The 25,431-nt window shown below is 48.7% G+C and overlaps 1 protein-coding gene across 3 annotated transcripts in view; it reads left to right on the top strand.

The window, feature by feature from the left end:
- The window catches only part of Sap30bp (SAP30 binding protein), a 37,416-nt gene extending 12,740 nt beyond the window's left edge, over positions 1-24,676 (top strand). For 2 of the 3 annotated variants that reach the window (XM_004860694.4, XM_004860695.4), the window contains exons 4-11: positions 11,114-11,156; positions 17,260-17,348; positions 18,989-19,080; positions 19,889-19,949; positions 20,299-20,350; positions 21,494-21,552; positions 22,783-22,867; positions 23,143-24,676. In XM_004860694.4, coding sequence (XP_004860751.2) covers positions 11,114-11,156; positions 17,260-17,348; positions 18,989-19,080; positions 19,889-19,949; positions 20,299-20,350; positions 21,494-21,552; positions 22,783-22,867; positions 23,143-23,324 — 663 coding nt within the window. In that variant the 3' untranslated portion in view covers positions 23,325-24,676. Of the gene's footprint in view, positions 1-11,113; positions 11,157-17,259; positions 17,349-18,988; positions 19,081-19,888; positions 19,950-20,298; positions 20,351-21,493; positions 21,553-22,393; positions 22,510-22,782; positions 22,868-23,142 lie in introns of those variants that run through there. The other variant, XM_021241219.2, reaches the window with a different exon arrangement.
- Positions 24,677-25,431: the final 755 nt, after the last annotated feature.

Genomic DNA, 25,431 nt, shown 5'->3' with positions numbered 1-25,431 from the left:
TGAAGCCCTGGGTTCAATCCCCCCTACTTTGGAGCAGGGGATTCTTACAGGCCAAAAGGACTACAGAAATGTGGAGTTTACAACTTCAAGCCTGGCTAGCTGTGGACAGAAGACTTGGGTGGCACCTTGGCTTGGCTTCTACCTACATAACCTGCAGTCCACTCCACCCTGTGTGTGAAGTCAGGGTTGGGATACCTCCTTTGCAGGGTAGCTGAGTCAGCGATGTGAGATAATGTATGTGAAAGTGCTTCTCAGGGAGAAATGAACTAGTGAGCAGTGAGTGGCCTTTTCAGCATAGCTGTGTCTAATTATATGCCCTCATCTTGCAGGTCAGAAGTTGCCTCATTTTCTCAGCATACCACCAGTAGTATCTCAGTAGTTTTTCTTGTCTTTTTTTTTTTTTGGTACTGGGGATAGAACTCGGGTCCTTGTGCTTGTGCAGCAGGTGGCGAAACCACTGAGCTAAATCCCTGGCCCTTCTCAGTAGTTTTTCACAGAGTCCCTATGCCAGAGAAATACCTAACAATCCTGTTTTGTAGGTAATTAGCTCCAAACAATAATCATTACTAGCCTAACAATTCAGTCACTTCTTGAAAAAATACATGTATTAGTGTGGTATCTGATAGATGTTATATAATGCTGTACTTCCTGTGAAATTTTTTTATATTGTGTATCACCTTTGTGAAATTTCCTGTGGTGCCCTGAGGTGCCTTGTTGCACAGTTTGAGAACTGCAGTGGTAGATGACCTTGAGGTTGGGCCAGGGTGTGATTTAAGTCCTCACATACCCTCTCCTGAGGCCCAGCTCTGCCAAGTGATTAGTTTTCTGCCTCAGGTAGCTGTCTGACCTACCCTGAAGAAGGTCAGGTTTCTTAGATGCTACATTGTTGACTCAGTCTAGATGAAGGATTTGTATTAAGCAGATCTGACTCAATAATTCCCTCATTCTTCTCCACTCTCAAGTCCTCATTATTTTTTATCTTTTGAAATATCAAGATTCAAAGATCTAGAAACTGAAAACTCCCTAAGGAGCTTCTTTGCAAAGAATTTGTTGTTCACCACTGGTTTTAGAATTTTCAGGAACCTGCCAGCAGCTGTATGTGGGCAGCACTGTGGGTTGTGATCTTATATTCTGTTTACTGACCACAGAAGTTCAGACACTGTGGAATCTGTGCCAGCTCCTGCAGGGTCTCTGCAGAGCAGTTTTCCTGCTTGGACTCTGGTGTGCTTGTTGTAGCTCCCAGCTCTGAAGTTCAAAGGAAGATGCTGGAATTCTCATGAACAAGTAGCATAGGGTTCTAGTCATCCCAATATTAAGAGTACAGGTGGGGTGAGATGGGATGCGATAGGAGCTGAGCTGTGTGCTGTGGGTGTTTTGCACCATTGGAAACAGATCGTTTGTGTGCCTTTGTTGACGCACTTCTGGACAGTCCAGAGAACTACAGATTACTTTTCAGGGCAGAGAGCAAAAGTTATCTCTTAGAACTTAAGTTTGGACAGGGTCTCACTGAGTTCCTAAATTGCCCAGATTGGGCTTGAACTCAATGATTCTCCTACCTCAGTCTCCCAGAGTGCAAGTTTTACAGGTGTGTGCCACCAGGCTTGGTTCATTCTTTCATCTTTCTTTTTATGTTTGCCCAATAATAGCATATATATTTGCATTCATTTTTGTCTCCATGTTCAATGTTGCTACAGTCAGTAATATTAGCAGAATGATGCAAATAAACAATTTAAAGTGAAATACGTATGAATTGTATGATATGTGAGGTAAAGCTGATGTAAGAAAAAATATTTTTACTGAGAGTGTTAAATTTTCTAAATATTTCAAATGTGGAATAAAAATTTTTTTCAGGAAAACTTCAGGGCCAGGGATTTAGCTCAGCGGTTCCACTGCCAGCCTTGCAAGTGCAAGGACCCGAATTTGATCCCTGGTACCAAAAAAAAAAAAATAGAATTTTGGGCTGGGGATTTAGCTCGGTGGTTCTGTCGCCTGCCTTGCAAGCGCAAGGACCTGAATTCGATCCCTGGTACCAAAAAAAAAGAAAAGAAAAGGAAAGGAAAGGAAAACTTCAAAAAAACAACAAAAAAGAAAAACTTCAGAGACAGGTGTGGTTACACACACCTGTAATCCCAGCACTCAGGAAGCTGAGGCAGGAGGATCACCGTGAGTTCAAGGCCAGTCTGGACTACATTGCAAGACCCTGTCTCAGAAAGAAAAAGAAAACCTCATTGAGATCCAATTCTTGTTCTAGTAATAATGCTAACATTAGCACCATGCTTTTTCACATCAGTTTCTTCCAACTCATAATTTTCTTTAGCTACACAGATTAAATCCAGAATTAGTACATTATAGTAGCCAAACCTGAATACACTTTTTTTTTTCGGTACCAGGGATTTCAACCCTGAGCTAAATCCCTGGCCCACCTGAATACATTTTTATAGTTGTTATTGAGTAAAATACTATGCATATAGTTTCTGTCCAGTGATATTCTGTGTTGGACCAGTAACCTGTTGTGTTCCTGTCAGATGAGAAGAAATAACCCATCCTTTAAAGCTCCAGCTCTCATTAAAAATCCACATGGGTGTTCACACAGGAAGAGCGGAGTACTTAAATAGGGTTCAGGATTTGGTGGCTTTTCTTCTGTGAGTCCCCGGAAGTGTCTAGGCTGAGGGCAGAGTGGCAGCACCCACTGTTTGTGTGATTAAGTCCAGGGCCAGCCCTTCCGCTCCAGTCCACTCAGATGTTAGTCACTGGGGCACCATGAATTTGGGAGTGGTTTCCCCGATCCTCATAGCTGGAAGGTAGTAAATCTGGCCAGCTAGAGTCATTCCTGGATAGTATTTTTTCTTTTTGCTGTTTGATATTAGCCTATCCCTGATTTAACTAGCTACTTTATAGAAACTGTTGCTGTTTGCAGCCTCTTGTCTTAAGGGAGGAGGTGTTACTGGTCTTTGGGGTCACAGAGGCTTCAGTTTGGATTTCTTTTTTAGTTTTTTGAAACAGGCTCTCACTATGTAGTTCATGCTGGGTTCTAACTCTCTATGTAGTCAAGGCTGGCCTCAAAATTTGCAGCAATCCTCCTCCCTCAGCCTCCCGAGTGGTGGGATTACAGGCATGAGCCACCAAGCCTGGCTAGTTTAAATTTCTACATTGCCATTGGCTACAAACTGCTTCGTCATGTTTTACCTCAGTTTACTTCTCTGTAAAAGAGATATAATACTGTCTGCCTTGCAGGGATATTATAAGACTCAAATAATGAATGTTAGTTTTTAGTGTGTTCTGTTTCCAGTGTGGAAGGAAGGCTTGGCCCCTCCATCTTGGTTTGGTGTCCCACCTACTCCTACCATATGTTCTTTCTCCCCTGCCCTATAATCCTTTGGGTGCTGATTAGAGAAAAAAGTCACAGCACGACTCAGCTAGGACCAAAGAAGGAAATGACCCTTGACCACTGCTGTTTTCTGTGAGGCACCTATCCTCATTGGAAATTGTAATGTGACTTTTGAACTATTAAGAATGCCCGAGCCTACCTGGTGCTTACCTGGTCTTAGCATAATGAATGGCCTTCTTTAGGCTTTTCCTCAACAGACCAGGGCTGTCCTTGCAGAAGTGGAATTTCTAGAAGTACACAGAGTGGATATGCTCAGGAGAACCCATCCGAGGCTGGGTCCTAGGGTTCTGCATGGGTAGTGACCTGATTTGAGCAGCAGAAAGAACAGAGACAAAGTGCAGGCCACAGAAGTCACTCCTGTTGTCCACAGTGAAAGAAATCCAAGCCAGATGCTTTGTCCTGCCACCTCCCAAAGGCCTTGCTAAATCTTAAGCTCAACTTTTCAGGTAGAAGCACTGTAATTGCTTGAAGTTGTGATCTCTTGCAAAGGGGAAGAACAACCATTATTCTCTCCTACCTCTCTCTTGGCTCTACCACACTGCTAGAGGGGCCTTCTTTTTTTTTTTTTTTTTTTTTTTTGTACCAGGGATTAAACTCAGGACCTTGCACTTTCAAGGCAGGTGCTGTGCCACTGAGCTAAATCCTCGGCCCTCAGAGGGGACTTCTTGACGGCACTTGCTCCAGGTAAACTGAAGCTGAGACTTCCAGAAGCCCTACCCTACTCCCCCATGGTTCTGGAGCTGAGAAGGAAGCACTGCATGCCAGGTCTGCCCTCCTGTGTGCCATGCAAGCCCCAACATACCTCTGCTTTCAGGGCCAGATGCCGTGGATTGCTAACCAAGGTGTGGCAAGGCTCCTCCTTCCCCAGCTGGGACTCATCTTTTTGAAATTATATGATGCAGTAAACTTTCTGTCCTTGGAGATCTAGTACTTCCCATCTTCATTCTGCTTTAATTGTTCTTTGAAAGGCTGCTCTGTGATTTCTGAGTTTGATGGGATTTTGTTCCTTTGTATTCCTAACATTTTGTTTTGTTTTTTGAGATAGGGTATCACTATGTAGTCCAGGCTGGCCTCCTACACAGCAATCCTCCTGCCTCAGCCTCCCAAATGCTGTACTCCTAACTTCAGAGTTAGGTAAATTTTTCCCCAGCCATGCCTAAAGATACTGGCTTTCCTTGGATACTAGGATAGTGAATTCTCCTTCCTTACCAATATGTAGATGATGATCAGTTGCTTGGTTTCAAGCAACTCAGACATATTTGGCCTGATGGTGCTAACCTAATACTTCTGGGTGGTACTGACCCTCTCTGATGGGATAATGCTTTTGTAATTTGGTGACTATGTAGAGCTGTGTTTCACAGACTTCACTTTGGCATTTTCAGGTCCTAGAGCTGTCTCCTTTGTCCTTGAGTGGCTATAAGCTTCTTTCCTCGAAAATACTAGCTTAAAGCCTTCTCGACACTGTTGTTGTGGGAAGCCTTAAAGGAAATGAAGTATGGCTGGGCCCTCCCACCAAGAATTTGATTCCTGCCTTGGTGTAGTACATACTCTGTACCCAGATATAACCCACCCTGAAACTCCATCAATTTGGTGACAGTGAAATGGCCCTGACCATCCTCTACAACTATCAAGAAACCAAAAATCCTTTGCGTCTGGATTCGAATGTAGATGAAACTTGAAACAGTCAGATAACAAAAGTCTCCCCTTTGGGAAGGGCTCTGGGCCAGGCTTTTGCATTTATGTTGAAGTCTGGTTGGTTCCAACACATTTCAGGTGGCAGAACATTCTCAGTCAGGCTGAACCACATTGCTTTTTTCTTTTGGTACCGGGGATCGAACTTGGGACCTTCTTCTTGCAAGGCAGGAGGCAGAACCACTGAGCTAAATCCCTGGCCCCACATTGCTTTATTTTAACCAAACTTTTCAAATAGAAAGAGGCTATTTTCTTCCCCCCTCCCTGCCTTTTCGTACATCCACAGCACCAGTCCTAGAGCTGGCTTACTTTGTCTTGGCAGACTCCTGTTTAACCCTTCTGGTAGAAGTTGAGCCTTCCTGTCGGTAGGCTGTCTGGGAGCAAAGGCAATTCCAGTGCATCCAGAGCAGCCCCACCAACTTCCGCCCATTTTTCTGATAAGTGCAGTGTTTCCATCCCTGGGCAGGCAGTGTGCCCATGGCAGTGGCCCAGTCCTGGCCCACAGGATACAACTGAAGGAAATGAGCTAGTGATGGGCTTTCTCCAGGGCTGTTCTGCATGTGGGAGCAGCAACTGGACCGTGAGGGGGGAATGTTCCCACACTGCACTGGGTTCTGTGACTTCGCTGACAGGTCTCCCTTCACACCCCCAACCATGACTTGACACTCATTCTGTTATCCCCAAGAGGGGACACCATGCCACTCAGGACATCCCAGTCCTGAAGCAGCAGTTTTGTCTGGTGGTTCAGAGCACAGTTCCCTGGGGCTGTCATGAAAATTTAATATGAGATCATTGATTAAGAGGTTAGAATAATACCTAAAGTAGTTCCCCTAGATTGAATTTTTTTTTTTTTTTTTGGTACCGGGGATCGAACTCGGGTCCTTGCGCTTGCGCAGCAGGCGGTGAAACCACTGAGCTAAATCCTCGGCATTGAATTTTTGTATTTTATCCCCAGGGTTTGGCCTGTTGCCTGGAATATAATAAGTGCTCAGTAAATTATTTGTGGAATAAATAAGGTAACTGTACAATAATTCTTTGTATGTGTGTGTGGAGTCTGGCTGTGCTGTGCTAACTCGTTTCAAACTCCTACCAGTAGGCTCCAGCGATCCTCCCATTTCAGCCTTCCAAGTAGCTGGGACAACAGACATGTGCCATCACACCTGGCTTAGTTCTGTCTTTTTGTCCGAGTCTTTAGGTGCCTCATGCCCAGAGATTTGAAAGAGAGTACAGAAGGAAAGGCAAAGAATTTGGTTTTTTAAGTTGTTCTTGATTTAGTATTAGTGCCCACCCCACCTCCTCCCTATCCCAGCTCAGCCTTTTTATTGCAAGTCCAATCTTCTTTGTTAGCTCATCTTCTGCTACCTCCTTCTGGTTTCAGTGACCCACATATTGAAACTGACTGGAGTTACACAGGTTTGGAGATTGGAGGTTGTTTACTACACTGACCATTTCATGATTAACTTTAACCATGAAACCCTGCACAGGAGTAAAGAAAAACTGATGAGACAAAAATAGAATCAGACAGATGCCAGCATTTGAGTACCTCCTCTGGCCAGGCACTGACCATGCCAGGCAGTAGACGGGACAGCACCAAGCAAAGCAGTGTATCTCTAGTGGCCAGGGAGTTGGGGGTAGAGGGAGCTTCCTTGGGCTGAGGTCTGGGTCTGCACAGGGCTTACTAGGCAAAAGCAGTCAGGGAGCAGGCATTGCAGACATCTGGTATGGAGAAAGGAGGAAAGAACTAATAGCAGAGCCTCAGAGCCTTGGTAAACATTTGACTTTTTTTTTGGTACTGGGGATTGAACTCGGGTCGTTGTGCTTGCTCAGCAGGCGGCGAAACCACTGAGCTAAATCCCCAGCCCAAAACATGGACTTTTAAGTAGATATTCTGCTTATTAAGTGAGGAACCATTAGAACTTTACAATTGTGTGAGCTCTCACAGGTCTGAGAATATAAAGTTTGGCTGGTATCAGTTTACCATGTTACTGTATATTGTCCAACCAAAAAAACCCAGTCAGCATGCTTGTTCCTGGCCTTGGCCGAGATTGCCCTGTGCTTTGCTCAGAGTGGTTTCTCTGTACCTGAAAGCTAGGAAGAAAACATGACATGTAGATTGGCAGACTCCAGAACCCAGAGGCTCTCAGTTTTATGACTTAAGTTTGTCTCTGGAGCTTGTGCATGTTTTCTGGGCTGGTTTCAGGAAAGACTGAAAGCATTGTTGGCCGTAAATAAACCTCCATTCTCTCTGTGAAGACCTACTACTTCTCAGGTCCCAACTCACATGGCAGCTCCTCTAGCTTTGTGGATTCATATTGTTTCTATTTCCTTCCTGTGCCACAGTAAGCTTCATTGGTGGCTGGGCTTTTGTCTTCTCTGCAGGAGGACCCACATTCCAGGTTCTATAACTCCTGAGAATAGTGGGGACCCTGTCACTGACCTACAGGCATAGCTAGTCCATTCTTTTTTAACAAATCCCAGTCGCAATTAAGAAACCAAATCGGCAGGTTCCCTGGAACTGTTCTCCAGCCTGCTGCAGCCCCTCAGTCTCAAGCAGAGGCAGAAGAGGAGGATGTGGACAGAAGAGGAGTCCTTGCCTCTGTTTGGTTTCTTTGACCAGCTCAGCTGTTCCTCCTCCCTCCTGTGTCTGCTCACATCTTCCTCATACACTGGGTAAGAATCCCTCAGCCTCTTCTGTCTCAGGGGTGTATACTGTTGCCTCCTTGTCTTGGGGCTGTGGGTTCCATGCCTCCTGGCTGACGCAAATGACTGTCTGCTAAATAGATCTCAAGCTGAGTTCATTATTTTTACCAACTAGAAGCCAGAGGGACGGATCTATACAAGTCAAGACAGGTGTCACCTGTGAATTTCAGAACATGGCTTTAGGGGAAGGAAAGAGGAAGAGTGGTTTCTTGTTGCTTTCTACTTGTGTCCTCATACTCCTCCTTCCCTCTTCCTGCCTGTTTAGGAGCATGGTGAAACTTTACAAGAGCAGGTTTTGTGACACTGATTTCTACACCATTATCGGTTTAATGATAGGAGCCTTTCTTCCATCTCCTTTTTCACGTTTGTTTTTACGTGTCATGGCTAGCTTCATGATGGCCATTGTGGATGCTCAATTCATTTTCATAATGATTTCTTAGTATCTGGCATGACCTGTAGAAAGACGTCTGTTCAGGTCTTTGTTTTTAGTGTGACACAGCCCCTGTCCCAGTTCTCTCCTCCTTGCCATTGGTGGTAGGGGTCTTTATGGTGTCGGTGTTGACAGTCGGAAAAGAGGCTGCTTTCGTTGAATAAAACTTGCTTGTTAGGTGTCCATGGCGCTGAGAAGCATCTTTGGAGTATTTGCCACCCTCTTCTGTGGTCTTCTGGCCATCGAGCTCTCCTGGATGTTGTTGAATCCGAACCCATCTCTGTTGAAGACTCAGCCCCTCACTTCCAGTGTGTGGGACAGGCTCGGAGTGAGGCTGCTGTGGGAGAGTGGGCATCTTAAGGAACAGAAGCACTTGGGTTGTCATCCTCGGGAGCAGCTCAGTGCCATGCCAGCGCCTGGGGCTCAGCTGACTCAGATCTAGCTTATTGATCTCAGGCGGAAGAGATACCTTGTAAAACAGGACAAGTGTGGCCAGCAGGAAGCAGAGATTCTCACTGTGGATCCTCCAGACCCTTCCAGCAGACTAGACTAGTAGGCGAATTGAAACCAACTGCCCAGTGTGTGTGTGTGTGTGTGTGTGTGTGTGTGTGTGTGTGTGTGAAGGAGGATTAGAGTGAAGTGGGAAGCCAAGCCATAATGCGAAAGACTGTGATTTTTTTCCCCCCATCTTATCTTTTCTTCCAGAGACGTGACTAAACAACCACAGCTAAGCCAGCCAGACCCTTGTGAAATGCAAGAATCACCCTCTCATCACCACATACGTCCTGTCCCCTTCCATCTCCATGGTCACAAAAGCTATAAGAAACCACCTTCTGCCCTCTTACTGTAACCAGGGAGCCTCTGAAGTGGCAAATGTTTTTCCCTTTGAAGAGACATGGCTCGTTTGAAACCAACTTCCTATAATTCTGGGATAGATACTGGATTAGTATGTCAGTAGACTTGAGGTCCTAACTACTCATGAGGCTGAAACAGGAGAATCACAAGTTCAAGACTATAGCTGGGCGTGGTGGTGCACACCTGTAATCCCAGCACTCAGGAGGCTGAGGCAGGAGGCTCGCCATGAGTTCAAGGCCAGCCTGGGCTACATAGTGAGTTCAAAGCCAGCCTAATCTACATAGCAAGACCTTATCTCAAAAAAAAAAAAAAGTTCAGGGGCCGAGGAGGATTTAGCTCAGTGGTTCTGCCGCCTGCTTTGAAAGCAGAAGGTCTGGAGAAGGTCTGGAGTTCGATCCCTGGTACCAAAAAAAAAAAAAAAAAAAATTCAAGGCCAGCCCAGTCAATTTAGCAAAACCCTGTCTCAAAATAAAAAGTGCATACACACACACTCTCATTCCAGTGAATATAGAACCTCCTCTCACAGCTCTGCATCTCTGTCCATCAAAGGAGCTTGAAAAGGTACAGGCCTTGGTGAACAGCAAATTTAGAACCCTTAGAGAGTTCATAGGTCACTCTCCACTATTACCAGTCAGCTGGCTAGGGGGAGAGAAGATACACTCAGCTGATGCTTTCCCATAATTAGCACCCAGAAAGCTGTTGCTTAGAGGCAAAATGGGAGGGAATTTTTACAGTCCCATGTTTTGTTACTGACTGGCTCTTTAACAGAGTCACTGCTACAAAGAGATTGTTGTTGGTCCCCTCAGATACTGGCAGTCTCTATAGAACAGTTGATTTATGAATCCAACCTGAACTTGACCAGGCAACCCTCCAGGCCTGCCTCCCACTCCTTCTCTACCTCAGCCCAGTGCAAGCCTCCACTTTGCCCACCTGATTGGCAGGGGGTAGATGGCTAAAAGGGATGGGTTGCTAAGCAGCCTGGCTTCAACATTATGTCCTTGCAGTTTGAATGAATAGCTGCAGTGTTCAGTAGAGATGGAGGACTTTTGGCCTCTGATTAGGAGGGACTTTTGGGGGAAGGAGGCTAAGAACTTCTAGTCTGGTTTTGGCATGGGACCATGGCTGGAAGTGAATTTGATAACCCCCCTCACACTTTCCCTCTTGAGATGTGGTTTGATGCAGCAGCATTTCTTCATGTAAGTGAAGCCCAGAGCTCTGTGGCTGTTTTTCTGTGAAGATCTTGTTGCAGAGTTGTTACTGTCTTAGCTCCTCCCTCACCAAGCAAAGGGAAAGGAAATAAGATCCAACAACTTTCTGCAAACCTAGCTTTTACCATTCTGATCATTAGTTTGAGGTGGCACTTGAGATCTCTGATCTTAGTGCATTTTAGAGAAGCAGGTATATTCTTGCCATTTTACATTTGGAGCAACAGAGGAAGGGATGTAGAGAGTCGAGAGTCAGGGAGACCAAAGAGAGGCTGCCTTGAGCCGGGCACCTTTTCTGTCACCTCCGAGGTGTGCTGTATGCATGCTTTGCAGTTCCGTGTACTGTCCCTTTGTCCTTATGATAAAGTCCCTCCTCTTAAACTAGACATAAGAAAACTTCCTCAGGAACAGGTAATCTCGTTTTGGTCTTGACAGTCAGATGTTATGCGGGGTCCCCCTTGCTTCCTCTGTGCTGGCAGTTAAGGTGTGCTCTGGGGCACTGACCAGCCACACTTCCTGGACCCAGGGGAACAGCAAGCAAGGTGCAGGTCACACAGGTGGCCAGGGCAGGATCCCCGCCAGCTGGTCTCCTTGGCCTCAGTTGGTACTGGTACCTGCTGGAGGCCGTGGGAGAAAGCTCATAGGCTCCGGTATCCAGCTGCTGTGATGGGGGAGAAGGGGTAGGAGGCTCTAGGGTCCCAGGAGTCCCCAAGGCACTGCTCACCACGCTCGCGCTGGCAGTGCTTTTTCCTCTTCCATAAAACCCCCAGGTGTCTCAGTGAAAACAGTAACTGTGGCTCGGGAGCCCACTCTTACCTCTGTGTGTTTCTTTCTCTTTGACAGGATAATACAGAAGTAGAGAAGCGAGATCCCCAGGAGTTAGTGGGTAAGTTCCCTGGGAGCCCAGGGCCATACTTCTGAACCTGAGCAAGCTGGGTTCAGGCCACACCAGCCTCTGTGCCTTGGGCTTCTCTCTGCTGTGTGCCCTTTCTTCGTACTTCTCGGGACCTCTGGCATTTCCTAGGGTGACTGGATGAGACCCTAGGGAACAGTTTTTCTCTGAATGTCAGATTGATGGTGCATTTTCTTGGGCTTTGTTCCATTGCCAATGTTGTCAGGAGGGAGTTGAGGCCCCTGTCAGCTGGAAACTCATCTTGGCCTTTGCTTCTTCCTCTTGTGCCCTGAGCCGGTCTTCTGTCTTTGTACCCTTCTCCCCTTCCACTAACATATTCGTGTTACTCAGGGAGTTGGCATGCAGCCTCTGTTGGCGCTTTTCTTTGCCCCGAGGCTGGAACGTGCCTCATAGCCCTGGCTTCTGGGTCTCTTGGTGCCTTGGGAGGGGGCAGGGCCATTTCTGGAAAACTACATACCATCCATGCCCTTTGCCAACCCCAGCCTCCTAATTCTTTTACAGAACCCCTTGGCTCCTTTCATTTGGCCATGGACTTTATAACGGTTCCACAGCCTGACCCAGGGGAAGTTCCCTCTCAGTGAGCTCAGCCATTCCTCTCCATGGTGGCCATTATTGCTCTCCTTGCCTGTTCCTCTGATCTTCAAAGAGGGTTCCACTCAGCTTTAGTTCTTCTTCCTAAGGACACCTGTAGAACCCACTCCTGCGTGTCTGTGTTGGGGGTTCAGAACCAGGGCCTTAGTCTGAAGTGCTCCACTAGCATCCCTCCCGCCTATCCTTTCTCTAAGTAGGACTTTTGCTGGAAGTGGGAGGTGGGATCCCATCCTGATTTCCCCTTACTAAAGAGCTGGGAATCCTTTTTGTCTTCTGAGAAAAGATTGGGTAGAAACATGACAACTCCAAGCAGCTTACATCTGTAGCAGGATTCTCTCTCAGTCCTTGGGTTCTTTAATGGGGGAATTTGAGTATTTCAAATCCAGTAAAAGCTAGTGTTTTCCTAAATTCTAGTGCCTGCTCTTTAGATAGTAACAACATTAGGCATGCAGCAATTGGCTTCAAAAGCACATGGCTCTAGGGAGGCCGTTCCTCCTGGGGATCTGTGGGCCCAGCTCTGGCAAGAGTCTTGGCCTCTTTGCCCCTTTGCACCACACCTGACCCAGCCACTTATTACTGAGAAACGTCACAGCTGAGGGTTAGAGAGCAGCCTGTCCTTGAGCTGACACAGTTCTGCCCTCCACTATCACTAGCAGCATCGGACAAGTAATGGAACATGTATGGGCATCAACCAGCTCAGCCCTGAGTTGGGCAGTTGGGCACTTTTTCTCTCCTTTGTTTTTCTTTATTTATTTTTTTTTTTTTTGAGACAGGGTTTTAATGTATGCTTTAGGCTGACCTCGAACTCATGGTGATCCTCCTGCCTCAGCCTCCTAAGCGCTTGGTATTACAGGCATGCACCACCACACCTTGCCTCTCTCCAAGTTTAAAAAGGAGCTGTGTTGCTTATTTTTCTCTTGTTGGTGAGACAAAACACCCAACACCCAAATTAAAGGGGGGAAGGTTTATTGGGCTTACAGTCTATAGAGGTTTCAGTCTATAATCGGCAGGCTCCAAGGCAGGGTGGCAGAGGGGCAACAGTTCATGACAGTGAAACACAGCAAAAGCAACAAGAGAGGCAGGAGGGGCATCACAAAGGAGAAACAGCTCATGGCACCCACATGGTAGCAAAAGCAACAAGAGAGATTTGACAGTATCTGCCCCTTTTATCTTATTCAGACTATGGGATTAGGACAGTACCAAACCAATCACTCACGTGTAGTGCTTTAGTAATCACACACCCTTAATACCAGCATTACACACTCTGGATTCACCCATCTATGACATGAGGCTTTGGGGGACACATACCTTAACAGGAGCTTTATTGAAGTAAAATTTCAAAGTAAGATTTGTGGATTTTAAGTGTGCCATTTGATGAATTTTGACAAGTGTGTATAGTTGTGTTAGCTCCACCATAAATTTTCCTCTTCCACCCCTCTCTTTATATGGTTTCTTCCCTCAACCTCAGGCAAGAAGGGATCTACTTTTTTCCTGAGAGTTTTGCCTTTTTTGGAATCTTACATAAATCAGAATCTGTTGACCCATTGGGCTGGATCATGCCCTGTTGTGCAGGCCATCATGTGTATTATAGGACATTTAGCAGTATCATTGGTCTCTTCCCACTAAATGCCAGCACCATTCTCTCTTCCTCTCCCAGATATGATAAAATGTTCCTTAGAGGGGCAGAATCGCCCTAATTGAGAACCACTAATACAAATGGAATCAGATTTTTCCTGTCTGGCGTCCTTTACTTGACGTGATGCTTTTGAAATCCAGCCAGGTCCTTGAGCATACCTACCCATCATTTCTTTCTTTTTGCTGCTAAAGAGTATTTCATGGTAGGATGCACCACAGTTTTAGTCATTCACCCACAGAGAACACAAATGCTTTTTTTGTTTTTGTTTTTTAAGACAGGGTCTCCCTGTGTAGTTCAGGCTGACCTCAAATTTGTGACAATCCTCCTGCCTCAGCCTCTCAAGTGCTGGGATTATAGGCTTGCACCACCATGCCTAGCTAAAGGTCTTTTATACTAAGGAACAGAGTTGGGGAGGAGCACAGAGAGATAATAGACTTGCTTCATCACCTCCAGCCATCTTCAACTCATCTTCTCTTTTTTGTGAAAAAGAAGCTAGGCTCTGGGCCTCTTGGGGCCAGCATCTACATATTCTGTCACTTCTTTTGGGCTGAGGAGAGGAGAGGGTAGTGACTGTGTGTTCAGCAAGGGGAAGAAAAGTTGCTTATCTCTAAAAGACAAAAATCTAACTTTTAAAGATCCATTTTTCAATGCCAGTTCCCTCATTAGTGTAGTACAGAGTAGCTCCCATTCATGACGCCAGGCTTGTCAGTCCCTCTGCCTGAACTAAACAACTTTTGTTAAGTAACTTCAGGTGTATCAACATGGGTTGTTCACTCGGCATGGGAAGCAATCCATACACATAGACAGCCCTGCCTTTAAAAGAGCAAGCGAGGGCCAGGGATTTAGCTCAGTGGTTCTGCTGCCTGCCTTGCAAGCGCAAGGTCCTGAGTTCAATCCCAGGTACAGAAAAGAAAAAAAAAAATTCTATAGGGCCAGGGATTTAGCTCAGTGGTTCCGCCGCCTGCCTCACAAGCACAAGGACCTGAGTTCAATCCCTGGTACCAAAAAAAAAAAAAGCAAGCGAGAAAGTAAAGAAGCCCACTTGTAGTTGCCTCCAGCATGGTAGCTCCTGACAGATCCGACAGTGACCTACAGGGGCGCCACTGGTGCCCCACAGCTACCTGGAAGGGTGGCGCTGTTGTGGCAGTCCAGATGGGTTCCCCGAGACACTCCTGAGCTGGAAACATTCCCACTGCCTCCTGCTTGCAGCCCCTCAGCATCCTGCAGTCATCTGTACATGCCCCAGTCTTGCCTCATCTACTCGGTCCCTGTGATCTTGGCCCATCGGATCTGCTGCTTCTGCTCAGATGGCTACCTGGCAGCTATGGGTGTTTGCCGACGTGGGCGTGCACTGGCCACTCAGGTTGACTACGGGCTTCTACAGTCCTGAGTACAGACCCGCGCAGCAGCCATACACCCAGGCACTGCTTCTGAATGCCTGTGGATGCATTGCTTGACGTATTTCCCAGGAAAATGCTTTGAGCCTCTGGCTGCTCTCTGTTGAGATCCACAAGACTAATGCCTTCTATATTGCATTCATTCTGGATCTTAGGAAAGAGAACCACTGAGAAATTGCTCTTGAAATTGGTGTACAAAAATAATACACTTTATTTTCCAGAATGTGTCCCTTTATTGTCAGTTACTAGGAATTCTGTTGTTTCTAGCCCAGTTCTCAGAAGGGGTTTCCCGCCTCCTGTCATACTCTCTACCATTTACACCCTAGAGGGTGGTGAGGTTTCTATGGCAATGTGTCACACCCTGTTTTTCTAAAAGACTTTCCTGGCAAATGCCAAAGGGCATTCTTTGTCTCCCTGTCACATGCACACATACTCTCTCCAGCCCAGGGAACAAGTTAACCCTCCTTGTTTATGTGTCCAGTGCCTGCCAAGGCCTCCTTGCTTTTGTTGCTGATGCCCATGAAATATGAAGACTGGCTTTTCTCAGCTGCTTTTACTCTCAACTGGCCTCTGCAGTCTGCTTGAGCTCAGGCCTAGAACTTCTGCCCATGCCATGGCTGGGAGGAAGAAGGAAGTCGGGTTGAGGCTTGGACTCCATCCCGAGCTGGTTGTCACCCTTGCTTAAAGAGTAAGGAGATAATAGGAAGTTGCTTGCCAGAAAAAAGCATGTCGTCCCCTGGTTGACACTGCTCTTGGGCTACAGTGGTGACCTTCAATCTATGTTTCACTCAGACTCTGTCCTCTTTCCCTCCCTCGGGCTTATGCACTATCCTTGAGGTATATCCAGCAAGAACCCACTGACAGTGGAAATCTGCACACATAGTCCTGTTTTAAGACTGCCCTGGGCGTGACCTCCAGCCTCGGTGTGTTTGCAGTGCATCCAGACTAGGGCCATAGCAGCTGGATGAAGTTTGGAGGCCCTTGTCCCCTGCCCTGCTCAAAACTGTGTATCATAGTGATAGTGAAACTAAGTGGAGAACAAAGCAGCTAAGAAAACATTAACGGAATCCAGGCACAGAGGAACACCCTTTGTTGTCTCAGCTACTTGGGAGACTGACAGGAGGACTGCTTGAGACCAGGAGTTCAGAGCCACCCTGGGCAAGCTATAGTAAGGCTCCATCTCAAAAAGCTATTGTTTTTTTTACATTAACCTACCCTTGGGAAGAGAGACCAGAAAGACCTGGAGGCCAGGCAGCCACTCAGGCCTAGGGACTGCTCTAGGGTTTGCCTGGGGCCTAATGCACAGTAAGTCCACAGTAAGTACTTGTTAGATATTATTCTTGGTGGTTTGTTCACTCTCTCCCTTCCTCCTGCCCCACCCTGTTCTGCCCACTGTTTGCTCATTGTATAGTCCTTTTCATGAGAGAATGTTTCAAAGAGCACAGACAGAATCTTAACAACAAACAGCACATTGTCTGAATGATCCAGAGCAGGACTCTGCGGTCACCAGGGTGGCCAGAGGCTACAGGGAAGGGAGTGGGGCGAGAGAGGGTGAGGCTTGGATGGACAGAGGCAAATTTCTAAGGGAATTGTCCCTTGGGGGTTGTGGTTCTTCTCGTCAGAATCAGGCCTTTTGTTCCCAAAAATGAGGAAGCCCCCTTAAGAGAAAGCTGATTGCTTTATTTTTAAAGACCCTTAGTAGGATTAGGGGTACAGCTCAGTGATAAGGGTGCTTGCCTAGCGTGTGCCACGCCCTGGGTTTTATTCCTAGCACTCCAAAGACAAAACATATAAAAAGACCCTAAACTAATAGCCAACAGGTAGTTTTTAAGTGTCTTTATGCAAACAAGTTGTTTTGGACCCTCTGGGACCCAGAACCTAGGGAACCCTGAACAGTTTCTCCCATTCCATAGGCAGGTCACCCCAAGACAAGCAGGGTGACGCTGGGCAGCTCTAATTTCCTGGATCCTGGGAGAGGTGTTGTAGGGCTGCCCAGTGAGGGGCTGAAGCCTGCTCACACTGTGAGCCAGTTGTGCATGGCTTTTGCTAGCCCTGGGTTCCCTGACTTCGTGTTAGTAGCTTGAAACGGTACAGCAGACTTTACACCTCACGGATTGACAGATGCTTCTGTTATGGCTCCTTCTCCACAGTTGGCTGCTAAAACATTTCCCAACACATCGCTCAGCATATTCTTTCCTTCAAAGTTAATCACTGGGATCTGTGCCCTCTCCCTGGATTTCTCCTCTTCCAGGTTGGCATATGGCTGGCTCCTTCTGGCTATTTGACCTCAACTCAAGTGATACTGTCTCCAAGAGGCCACACCTGAATGACCTGTTTTACTGTTTTCACAGCATTTATCTCTCCTCGAAAACATTTTATATACTTGTGTTTTCATGTCCACTTCTGTCCCGTTTTAACCTCACATGCAGGATTGTTCTGTTTTTCTCAACAGCCTCCTTTTCTGAAAGGGTTCGGAACATGTCTCCTGATGAAATCAAGATCCCACCAGAACCTCCTGGCAGGTGTTCAAATCACTTACAGGTAAACATAAGGCCCCAACACCAATCATGTCACTTCATGCCAAACAACAAGCTCCAGCCTGTAAGGACAACTCCAGAGCCCTGTCAGGCAGACAACCAACCACTCAGCCCTCAAGTTCAGAATATTCTTTCTTTTTAGATTCTCCTAGAAGTACAAAGCACAGCACTTGAGCAAACAGTTCCATTCACCTGAGGTAGCATAACAGATTAGATGACCCACCCCAGTCAGCTAAGATAGGAATTTGACTCCAGTTGCCGAGCCTCCTGTATAAGGCCTTGAAGAGATAACATTGAGAAAAGTAGTTTGTCATTCTCAGTTTCTCTCATCCCTGGTAATGAAGTCTACTACAAACTTCTCGGTGCTTCCTCAGTCCCATCTGGGCAGAAAGATTCAGCTCTCTGACCAGAACAGTGGACCACCTCTTCTGATACATCCTCGGGGTTTGGCAGGGGACGTCCAGCCACATCTACCTCCTCTTGCAGGTGACACATGCCCAAATGTTTTCCTTCTGGAGAGTCTGTATATTTAATGGCCACTGGGACTTGGGGGAAGCTACTGGTAGATCTAGAATTGTGCCACCACTACCTTCCTGGGTAAGGTAGATCTCAGAGGTGGCTCTACCCTGAGGTCTTGGGTATCTTGGGTCTCTTAGCTGATGCTGGCCAGCTCTGATGCCATCGGCAACAAGCATCATCTCTGTGTGCTGGGCAGGACCCCCTTCCTGAGGACACCTGTGTCACTGGCTACAGTAGGTGAGCTTGGATCCCAGCCAGGTGGTTCTCCTGTTTCCCATCAAAAGCCAGGCCAGGGATCTGTAGAGGAATTTTGGTTTTGTTTTGTTTTGTTTTGTTTTTTGGTACCAGGGATCGAACTCGGGTCCTTGCACTTGTAAGGCAAGCGACGGAACCACTGAGCTAAATCCCCGGCCTATAGAGGAATTTTGGTGAGAAATGAGCCCTTGACCTTTGGTTGTGGCCCTGGAGGACTCCTACTATGAAGCATTAGGTAGTCTGTCTTCTGCCCTGACATGGTGAGCTCAGTGGTAGAGCACTTGCCTGCCATACATGAGGCCGTGGGTTCCATCCCAGGCACCAGAAAAGATAGTCTAGGAAGTTTTTGACACCAGCTTTAAAAAACTGTACTCCTAGGGGCCGGGGATTTAGCTCAGTGTTTTCGCCACCTGCTGTGCAAGCAGAAGGACCTGAGTTCGATTCCCAGTTCAAAAAAACCTCCTGCCTTCCTCCAGAAAAACACAGCCCTTCCCCATCTCTTGAGATTCACAGTTCTGCTGAGGACTTATCCTCCTGTTGAAATTTAAAAGCAATGTTCAGCCCCTCCCTGCACATAAACTCAAATACCATAAGCTCTTCAGGTGATTTGGGAGCTGATTTGTATTTTGTCTTCTCCATGGCTTCCCTCCCTTGACCTTTTTGCTGCTCACTATACTGGCCATCCAAAAGGGATCAGGAAAAATCAGCAACAAAAACTTGTCTTGGTTTATCTTGCCTGTGTGTGGCTCCTGTCAAAGGCTGGGTGGGAGAGGAAAGCATGGCTGGTGTTGGGCTTCACATGGCTCAGGCAGTCTCGGGTTCATGCCACAGACCAGAGTGGGGTGAATGGGTTTCTGTTTCTTTTCACAGGACAAGATCCAGAAGCTTTATGAGAGAAAGATAAAGGAAGGAATGGACATGAACTATATCATCCAAAGGAAGAAGGAATTTCGGAACCCCAGGTGAGCTTCTCATGAGCCTGCAGATAAGTTGAGTCACTAATGCTGGACAGGGGACCCGGAATCTCCATGGTGAGGAGAGGCCCATCCATAATCTCACCTAAACCCAAAGGGGCCGTCACCCAGGCTTCTCCTTGTTCTAAGTGCCTGCTCCACACAGTCGATGGCATTAACCAGTCAGTTTCACCAGTAAGATCCAGGCTAAACATACAAACCAATCATGAAGTGGTAGCTGAAAGACCCAGACAAGCTGGGTAGGCTCAGCTGGGTTCTGCCACTGCCTGCTCTAAATCGTACTTTTCCAGACTTCAGTTTCCCATTTGCATAATGAAGGAATTAGACTAGACAGTGGCTGTAGTGTAGGTTCCTCTTCCAAGTAAAAAGTTGGCTTTGCCTACAGGTGAAAGGTTTTAGGGATAGAACAGTATCTGGGTCTTAGCTCTAACCCATGCTTGAGCTAGCAGCGCACCCAAAGAAGTAGGCAGTGTGTGGTAGCAGGAACCTCATGGGCTTGAGTGTGGTGGATCCAACCCAGCCATGTAGACTATAGAGGCCAGAGATGTCTGGATTAGACACAGAATGCAGCCATCCCTTCCTCCCACCCCGATCCTGGCCCCAGTCACTGTTCCCTCACCGGAGGCTGGAGAGCCAGAAGCGATGAGGTCAGGCCTCCCATTAGGAAGCTTGCTCAGAACAGTTGAGCTAGGCTTAGTTTCATCTCTTCTTCTCAGCTCCAGGATCTGGTGGTTCTGGGGCTGTGCAGGGGTGTGGGACCAGTGCCTGCTCACTGCTTGTGCTGTTCTCTTTTCAGCATCTATGAGAAGCTGATCCAGTTCTGTGCCATTGATGAGCTAGGCACCAACTACCCAAAGGTGTGTCCCAAATGTGGAGGGTAGAGGGTGATGGGCTGCAGGACTCTGCTCCATTGTATTTGGCCTACAGCCACAGCAAGGTACATGGAGCAGCACTGCTGGTTGTAGACCACAAGCCCTATCTAGACCTGCCCCTGGGTCCCTGGCCAGTGGGCTCCCTGCCCCTGTCAGCCAGCCACGGGTCTTGCTGACAAGTGCATCATTATTCCTGCTGTGGCTGGAGAACTGGGTGACAGCTGAGCCCGTGTGCTGTTAAGAGGATAGGGCCTGGAAGGGCCACGAAAAGACTCTTAGCACCTGAGTCACCAGATGGTCTCTCCTGACAGCAGCTTAATCTTTTCTTTTTCAGGACATGTTTGACCCCCATGGCTGGTCTGAGGATTCCTACTATGAAGCATTAGGTATCCTGTCTTCTGCCTACCTGTCCATCTATGCATCCATCCACTCATCTATCCTTTTGTCTGTTTGTCCATCCGGTCAGTCAGTGGTCCAGGCAATGCATTGCAGGGTTTCCTTTACACAGGCCACGTCCACGGGGCTGGTGACTCAGTCTTGAACAAGACAAACCCTATCCCTAACTTACAAGACTTAAACATACCAGAGAGGACAGCAGGTTGAACAGTAATTCCAACACTGAGCAGTATTAAGAGGTGGTACAATATTAAGAGCTGTGGGACCAGAGGGAGGGGGGAGCCTTTGGCTGCAGGGTCACCTGACCTGGCCAAGGGACTAGGAAGACCCTGCTGAGGAAGCCATGTCAGGGTCCCCAGGCAGAGGGTACACATGTTCTGAACCCCGTTGAGAGCACAGCATGGAGAGCTGGAAGGAATTTCACAGAGTCCAAACCTTTGGTTTTGGTTTTGTTTTTTTGTTTTTTGAGACAGGGTCTTGCTGTGTAGTCCAGGCTGGCCTCAAACTGGTAACAATCCTCCTGCCTTAGCCTCCGGAGTGCTGGGATTCCAGGCATGGGCCACCACACCCAGCAGGTCCAAACCTTTTAACCCACAAGTCTCAAGCCAGCAGCCCACAGACCAGATCTTGGCATGTTGACAGTATTTTTGTTTGGCTCACACAAGTTTTGTCTCAATTTGAATTACTTGCCAGCATTTTATATAAAATTCCGTGGTTCCAGCTTCTCTTGATCAGTAGGAAGGTAGTGCCCACTGAGCCTGAAGTCCCTGGTGCTCAGGAGTCCCTGGCCCTTCCAGACAGGAAGTCCAGCCCCTCGGCCCTTGGGTCAAAGCCGCTGTTTTATGCTGACCAAGGCTAGAACTTCATTTTGCCTATTGCAGAAGGACACTAAGCCCATTTTAGGGCCTTTAGCCCACCCAAAAGAACCTGGGGTTGGGCTTGGTGGTGCACGCCTGTAATCCCAGCACTCAGGAGTTGAGGCAGGAGGATCACTCTGAGTTTAAGGGCAGTCTGGACTACATAGTGAGACCCTGCCTCAAAAAAAAAACAAAACCCCAAGGCTCCTGACGGGACTAGCTTCCTTCCACCAGCAGCTGCTCTGGCCCCCTCATAACCACCTCTCTTGTCTCTAGCCAAGGCCCAGAAGATTGAAATGGACAAACTGGAAAAGGCCAAAAAGGAACGAACCAAAGTAAGTGGTGGCAGACCTCCAAGATTAAAAAAAAAGGCAGACGTTTAGAGTGCACAGGTCCTGCTGGCCGAGCCCAGGAGTCCCAGGCTCCCCCCCCCCAACCCACCCCACCGCCGCTCTCAGCAGCTTTGTCTGTGCCCTCTGCGCTAGGCTCTGTGTCCCAGCCTTTGATGTGGATCGTAAAAACCTCCCACTACTCCATCGTAGTCATTGCCTTATGCTTTCTCTCTCCTGCACCCCCCCTCACAGTTCCAGAGCCCTGGTGGCTTCAACTCTTAGGGGTCATCAATTGTTCTCTTGCCACCCAGGCCTGAATGGAGGGAACTATTTCCTTCTGAACCTGTGGAGGCCCCAGCCTGCTCCAGTCCGCATTTCTTTGCCTACAGAGCTGACCTCACTGACCTGCCTGGGTCCTTTCCCTTAGGCCCCATGTCTGATGTCAGGGAACCCCTCATTTTAAGACCCTGAGCACCACTTCCCTAGCACAGTGTCCTGGATCCTTCAGGAGCATCAATTTGGCTCTAAGGCTAAAATGTTACCCACTGGTTGCTATGCCATTGTGACCAGAGGCTCTGAGAGAGAAAGCTGGGCATCAAGACACTGGCCCCTCTCACCTCTGGTTAGGCCTGTCCCACCTCAAAGCAGCCGCAGCCCCCTGGAGCTGCTCTCACCCCTCTGTAGAGGGGCTGCAGGGCCCAGATAAGTTGATGGTCCTTGAGGAGGCCTTGGCTGGCAGGCCAGGAACATGGGAGCTGGTGCAAGGGGATAATCTGGGTTTCTCATTCTTAACCCTTGATTGAATCTCCCTTCTCTCTCTTTCCCTCTCCCTTCCAAACCCCAGGCTTATTGCAGGGACGTGTCTGCAGCGCCTGGGGACCGGAGCTGTCCTTCCCCTGTGCGGGCGGGCACCACCTCCTCCTGGTTGTGAGGAGGAGGGGCCTGGCCAACTGGTTCTGGGCATGTGAGGCTGAGGGGCCGGGTGGGGGGTGCCGGGCATGTGCAAAAACCGGGAGGGATCTGACATCTGTTGGGAAAGCTCTTTGAAGAGTGGTGAAAGCCCCTTTGGCCTTCTCTCAGGCACCTTTCCCTCCCCCAGATGCTCATAGCCGAGGTGATTTTCAGCGCCTCCTTTATGTAGTGCCAAACTCTTGTCCCCCTGGAGCAGACGGATGGCACAGGAAGCGGATGTACAACTCTTCAATGGTCTCAGTCTCCTCTCTCCCCCTCCAGATTGAGTTTGTGACGGGCACCAAGAAAGGCACCACAACCAATGCCACGGCCACCACCACTACTACTGCCAGCACAGCTGTCGCAGGTAGAAGATGGCTTCTCCAGCCCCAACACCGCTCTGCTTCCCAGTCACGCCAGATGGAGGGAGGGTGACCCGGGCTTGCCTGGGTCTGAGCCCATGCTTGCTGTGTTCTTGTAGAACCTAAGGTGTGAACACCAGGTTTGGAATCTAGGGTGAGCTCCAGCACACTGGCTGCTCTCAGGGTTCCGGGGCCAGGGCCCTTCCATTTCTAATCTGAGAGGAAAGAGGGCTGCTTTGGGTTGGTCTTGATCCTGACTTATCTCTTTCATTATCTCCAGATGCCCAGAAGAGAAAGAGCAAGTGGGATTCCGCCATCCCAGTGACCACGATAGCACAGCCCACCATTCTCACCACCACGGCCACCCTGCCAGCCGTCGTCACTGTCACCACAAGTGCCAGTGGCTCCAAGACCACCGTCATCTCTGCTGTGGGCACCATCGTAAAGAAGGCCAAGCAGTGACGGGGGGCTGCTCCAGGAGCTGGCGGGACTGTGCAGCCCGGTGACTGCTGCCCACTGGGAGGCCCCACTTTGTACATTTCAGGACTCGGACCTGCTCCCCAGGTGCCACCTAAGAGGAGCCTCTCTATATGGCATTCCAGCCAAAAGGACATTGTAGAAGAGGCGCAGAGTGCAGTAAACAATCTGTCCAAACACCATTTGGGGTCTCACCCATTAAAAGTGCTGTGTTCTCACATCCTGGCATCTCAGGTGCACTGGCCTCTCTCACTGTCTGTCTTCAGGCAGACGTGAAGCTCAAGGGCCCCCTCCACCTCAGCTGGGATTATCGCCTCCAGACTGACAGTGAGGGCACAGCCCTTAGTGTGTTCAGAGGTGTGGCTCAGGAAGTCACCATGATCATTCTCAATGTCTGCCTCTTGGAAGGGGCAGGTGGCAGCCCAGGGACAGGGTGATACCGCTTGCTCCTGCTGTCTGCCGCCCTGACCCTGAAACCAGAACTCCAGTTCTCGGGCAAGAGCCAAGGCCTCTGCTCACTTGGGTGCGGTGGAGTACTCTCCAGACTGCTTCTCTGACATGCCCAGAATTTTGAAATCGGGCCAGGTACCAGAAGGGCTAGGGTGAGGTCCGCAGCTCACACAGGGAGAAGGGGCCAAGGCTGAGCAGTCCCTCAGTGCCCAGTGAATGTGGCCTGCAGGATCCAAGCAGTAGGGGTGATGAGTCACCTCCTGCTGGGGCCGGGCAGCAGCTCATTGTTTACTTGAAAGCCCCACTCTTGGGAGGGCTTCTGCCACCCCACCCTTCCTCTGTTGTTATCTCTGCCCGGCAGCAGCCTCTGGGCAGCACCAATGGCCAGTGGACTCCTCTTGGACCAGAGAGCTTTCCCAGCCCCTGTCAGCCAGTCTGGAGGGGACAGGCTGCCTTTCGTGCTCCTTGGCAGCTCCCTTTCCACTGCAGGGGAAGGGCTGAGTGTCAGAGAAGGAAGCTGAGCTGTGAAAAGCTCTATTGCTTCCACAGGGCCAGCAAGGACTGAGAAAGATGGTCCTGAAATTCTGCCTGGAACTGCTGCATGAGCTGAAGAGTGTCAGACGGTCCCTAAGGTCCCCTAAATAAAAGTTGAGTCTCGCTTGCCCCCTTCTCTTCTTGGTGGGACTTTTTTCAGAGACCAGGGGTCTCTGAAAAGGGCCCCTGCCATTGGCCAGGGCTCCAGAGGTCTAGGAGGCCACGCAGCACAGCAGTGAAAGCACAGTTGGCACCTCTGGCCTGCGTCCCTGTTGAAAATGAGTTGTGAAAATGTGTTGAAAATGAGCTGTCTCCTCTGTCAAATCACGGTAATAAAGTTTCCGAAGAAGGTCTTGAGGTGTCAGTGAGATGACTGATGCAAAAGTTTTCTAAACTGTAAAGTGCGCTGCAAGTGTTTGCTGTTGGCCACCCCAGTTTCTTTTGGTTTTGGACTGGAGAGGGAAGCAAACTATAGAAATGAAAATCAGCCAGGGTCATGGGAGTTGGTGACAGCCAGGGACACCCCCTCCCCAACTGGGGCTTCTTTGGCGTAGGAGTGGGAGACAGCCAGGCCTTTCCTGCCACCCTTTGCTGTCCCCTGGGGAGGGACTAGAGGGACCCAGGAGCTGGGAGCCCTGGGCTGAGAGTGCTGCCCACTTAGAAGCTGGGTCAATATCTTAATCCCCTGAACGGTACTTGAGGGTGACGTGGCACTGCCACCGTAGTCCCACTGAGGATGGCTCTGTGGACACTGGGTGCCCCGTGCACTAGGAGCCCAGGTTGGTTCTGACTGTCCAAACTGAGCTCTGTCCACGTCCTCTGCCCCCCCACCCAGGTAACCCCCACCCCTTTCCATAGTTTAAGATGCATCCAGGTCTGCGCCCTGGGAAGTTGCACTCCACACAAGGCGTGGGTCACGTCAGAAGCTCTTCCCTGCCCATTACTACTACTTTAGCTCAGGGCCTCCTGCCTCGCTGCACACCACACTCGCCTGCCTCCTGTGCTGCCTCAGTCTCCCCACACCCAGCTAAGCCAGCAGTCACAGCTCGCCACGTCACACAGTCTGGCAGGGTCTAGACTTCATGGCACTCAAGGTCCCCGCTTATTA

The sequence above is a fragment of the Heterocephalus glaber genome, unplaced genomic scaffold, assembly GCF_053883595.1.
Source record: "Heterocephalus glaber isolate CG9 unplaced genomic scaffold, H.glaber_assembly_v1.0 deba00000937, whole genome shotgun sequence".
NCBI classification, from domain to species: domain Eukaryota; kingdom Metazoa; phylum Chordata; class Mammalia; order Rodentia; family Bathyergidae; genus Heterocephalus; species Heterocephalus glaber.
Note: the sequence above shows the minus strand (reverse complement) of the source record. Positions and strands in the feature narration are given on the sequence as shown.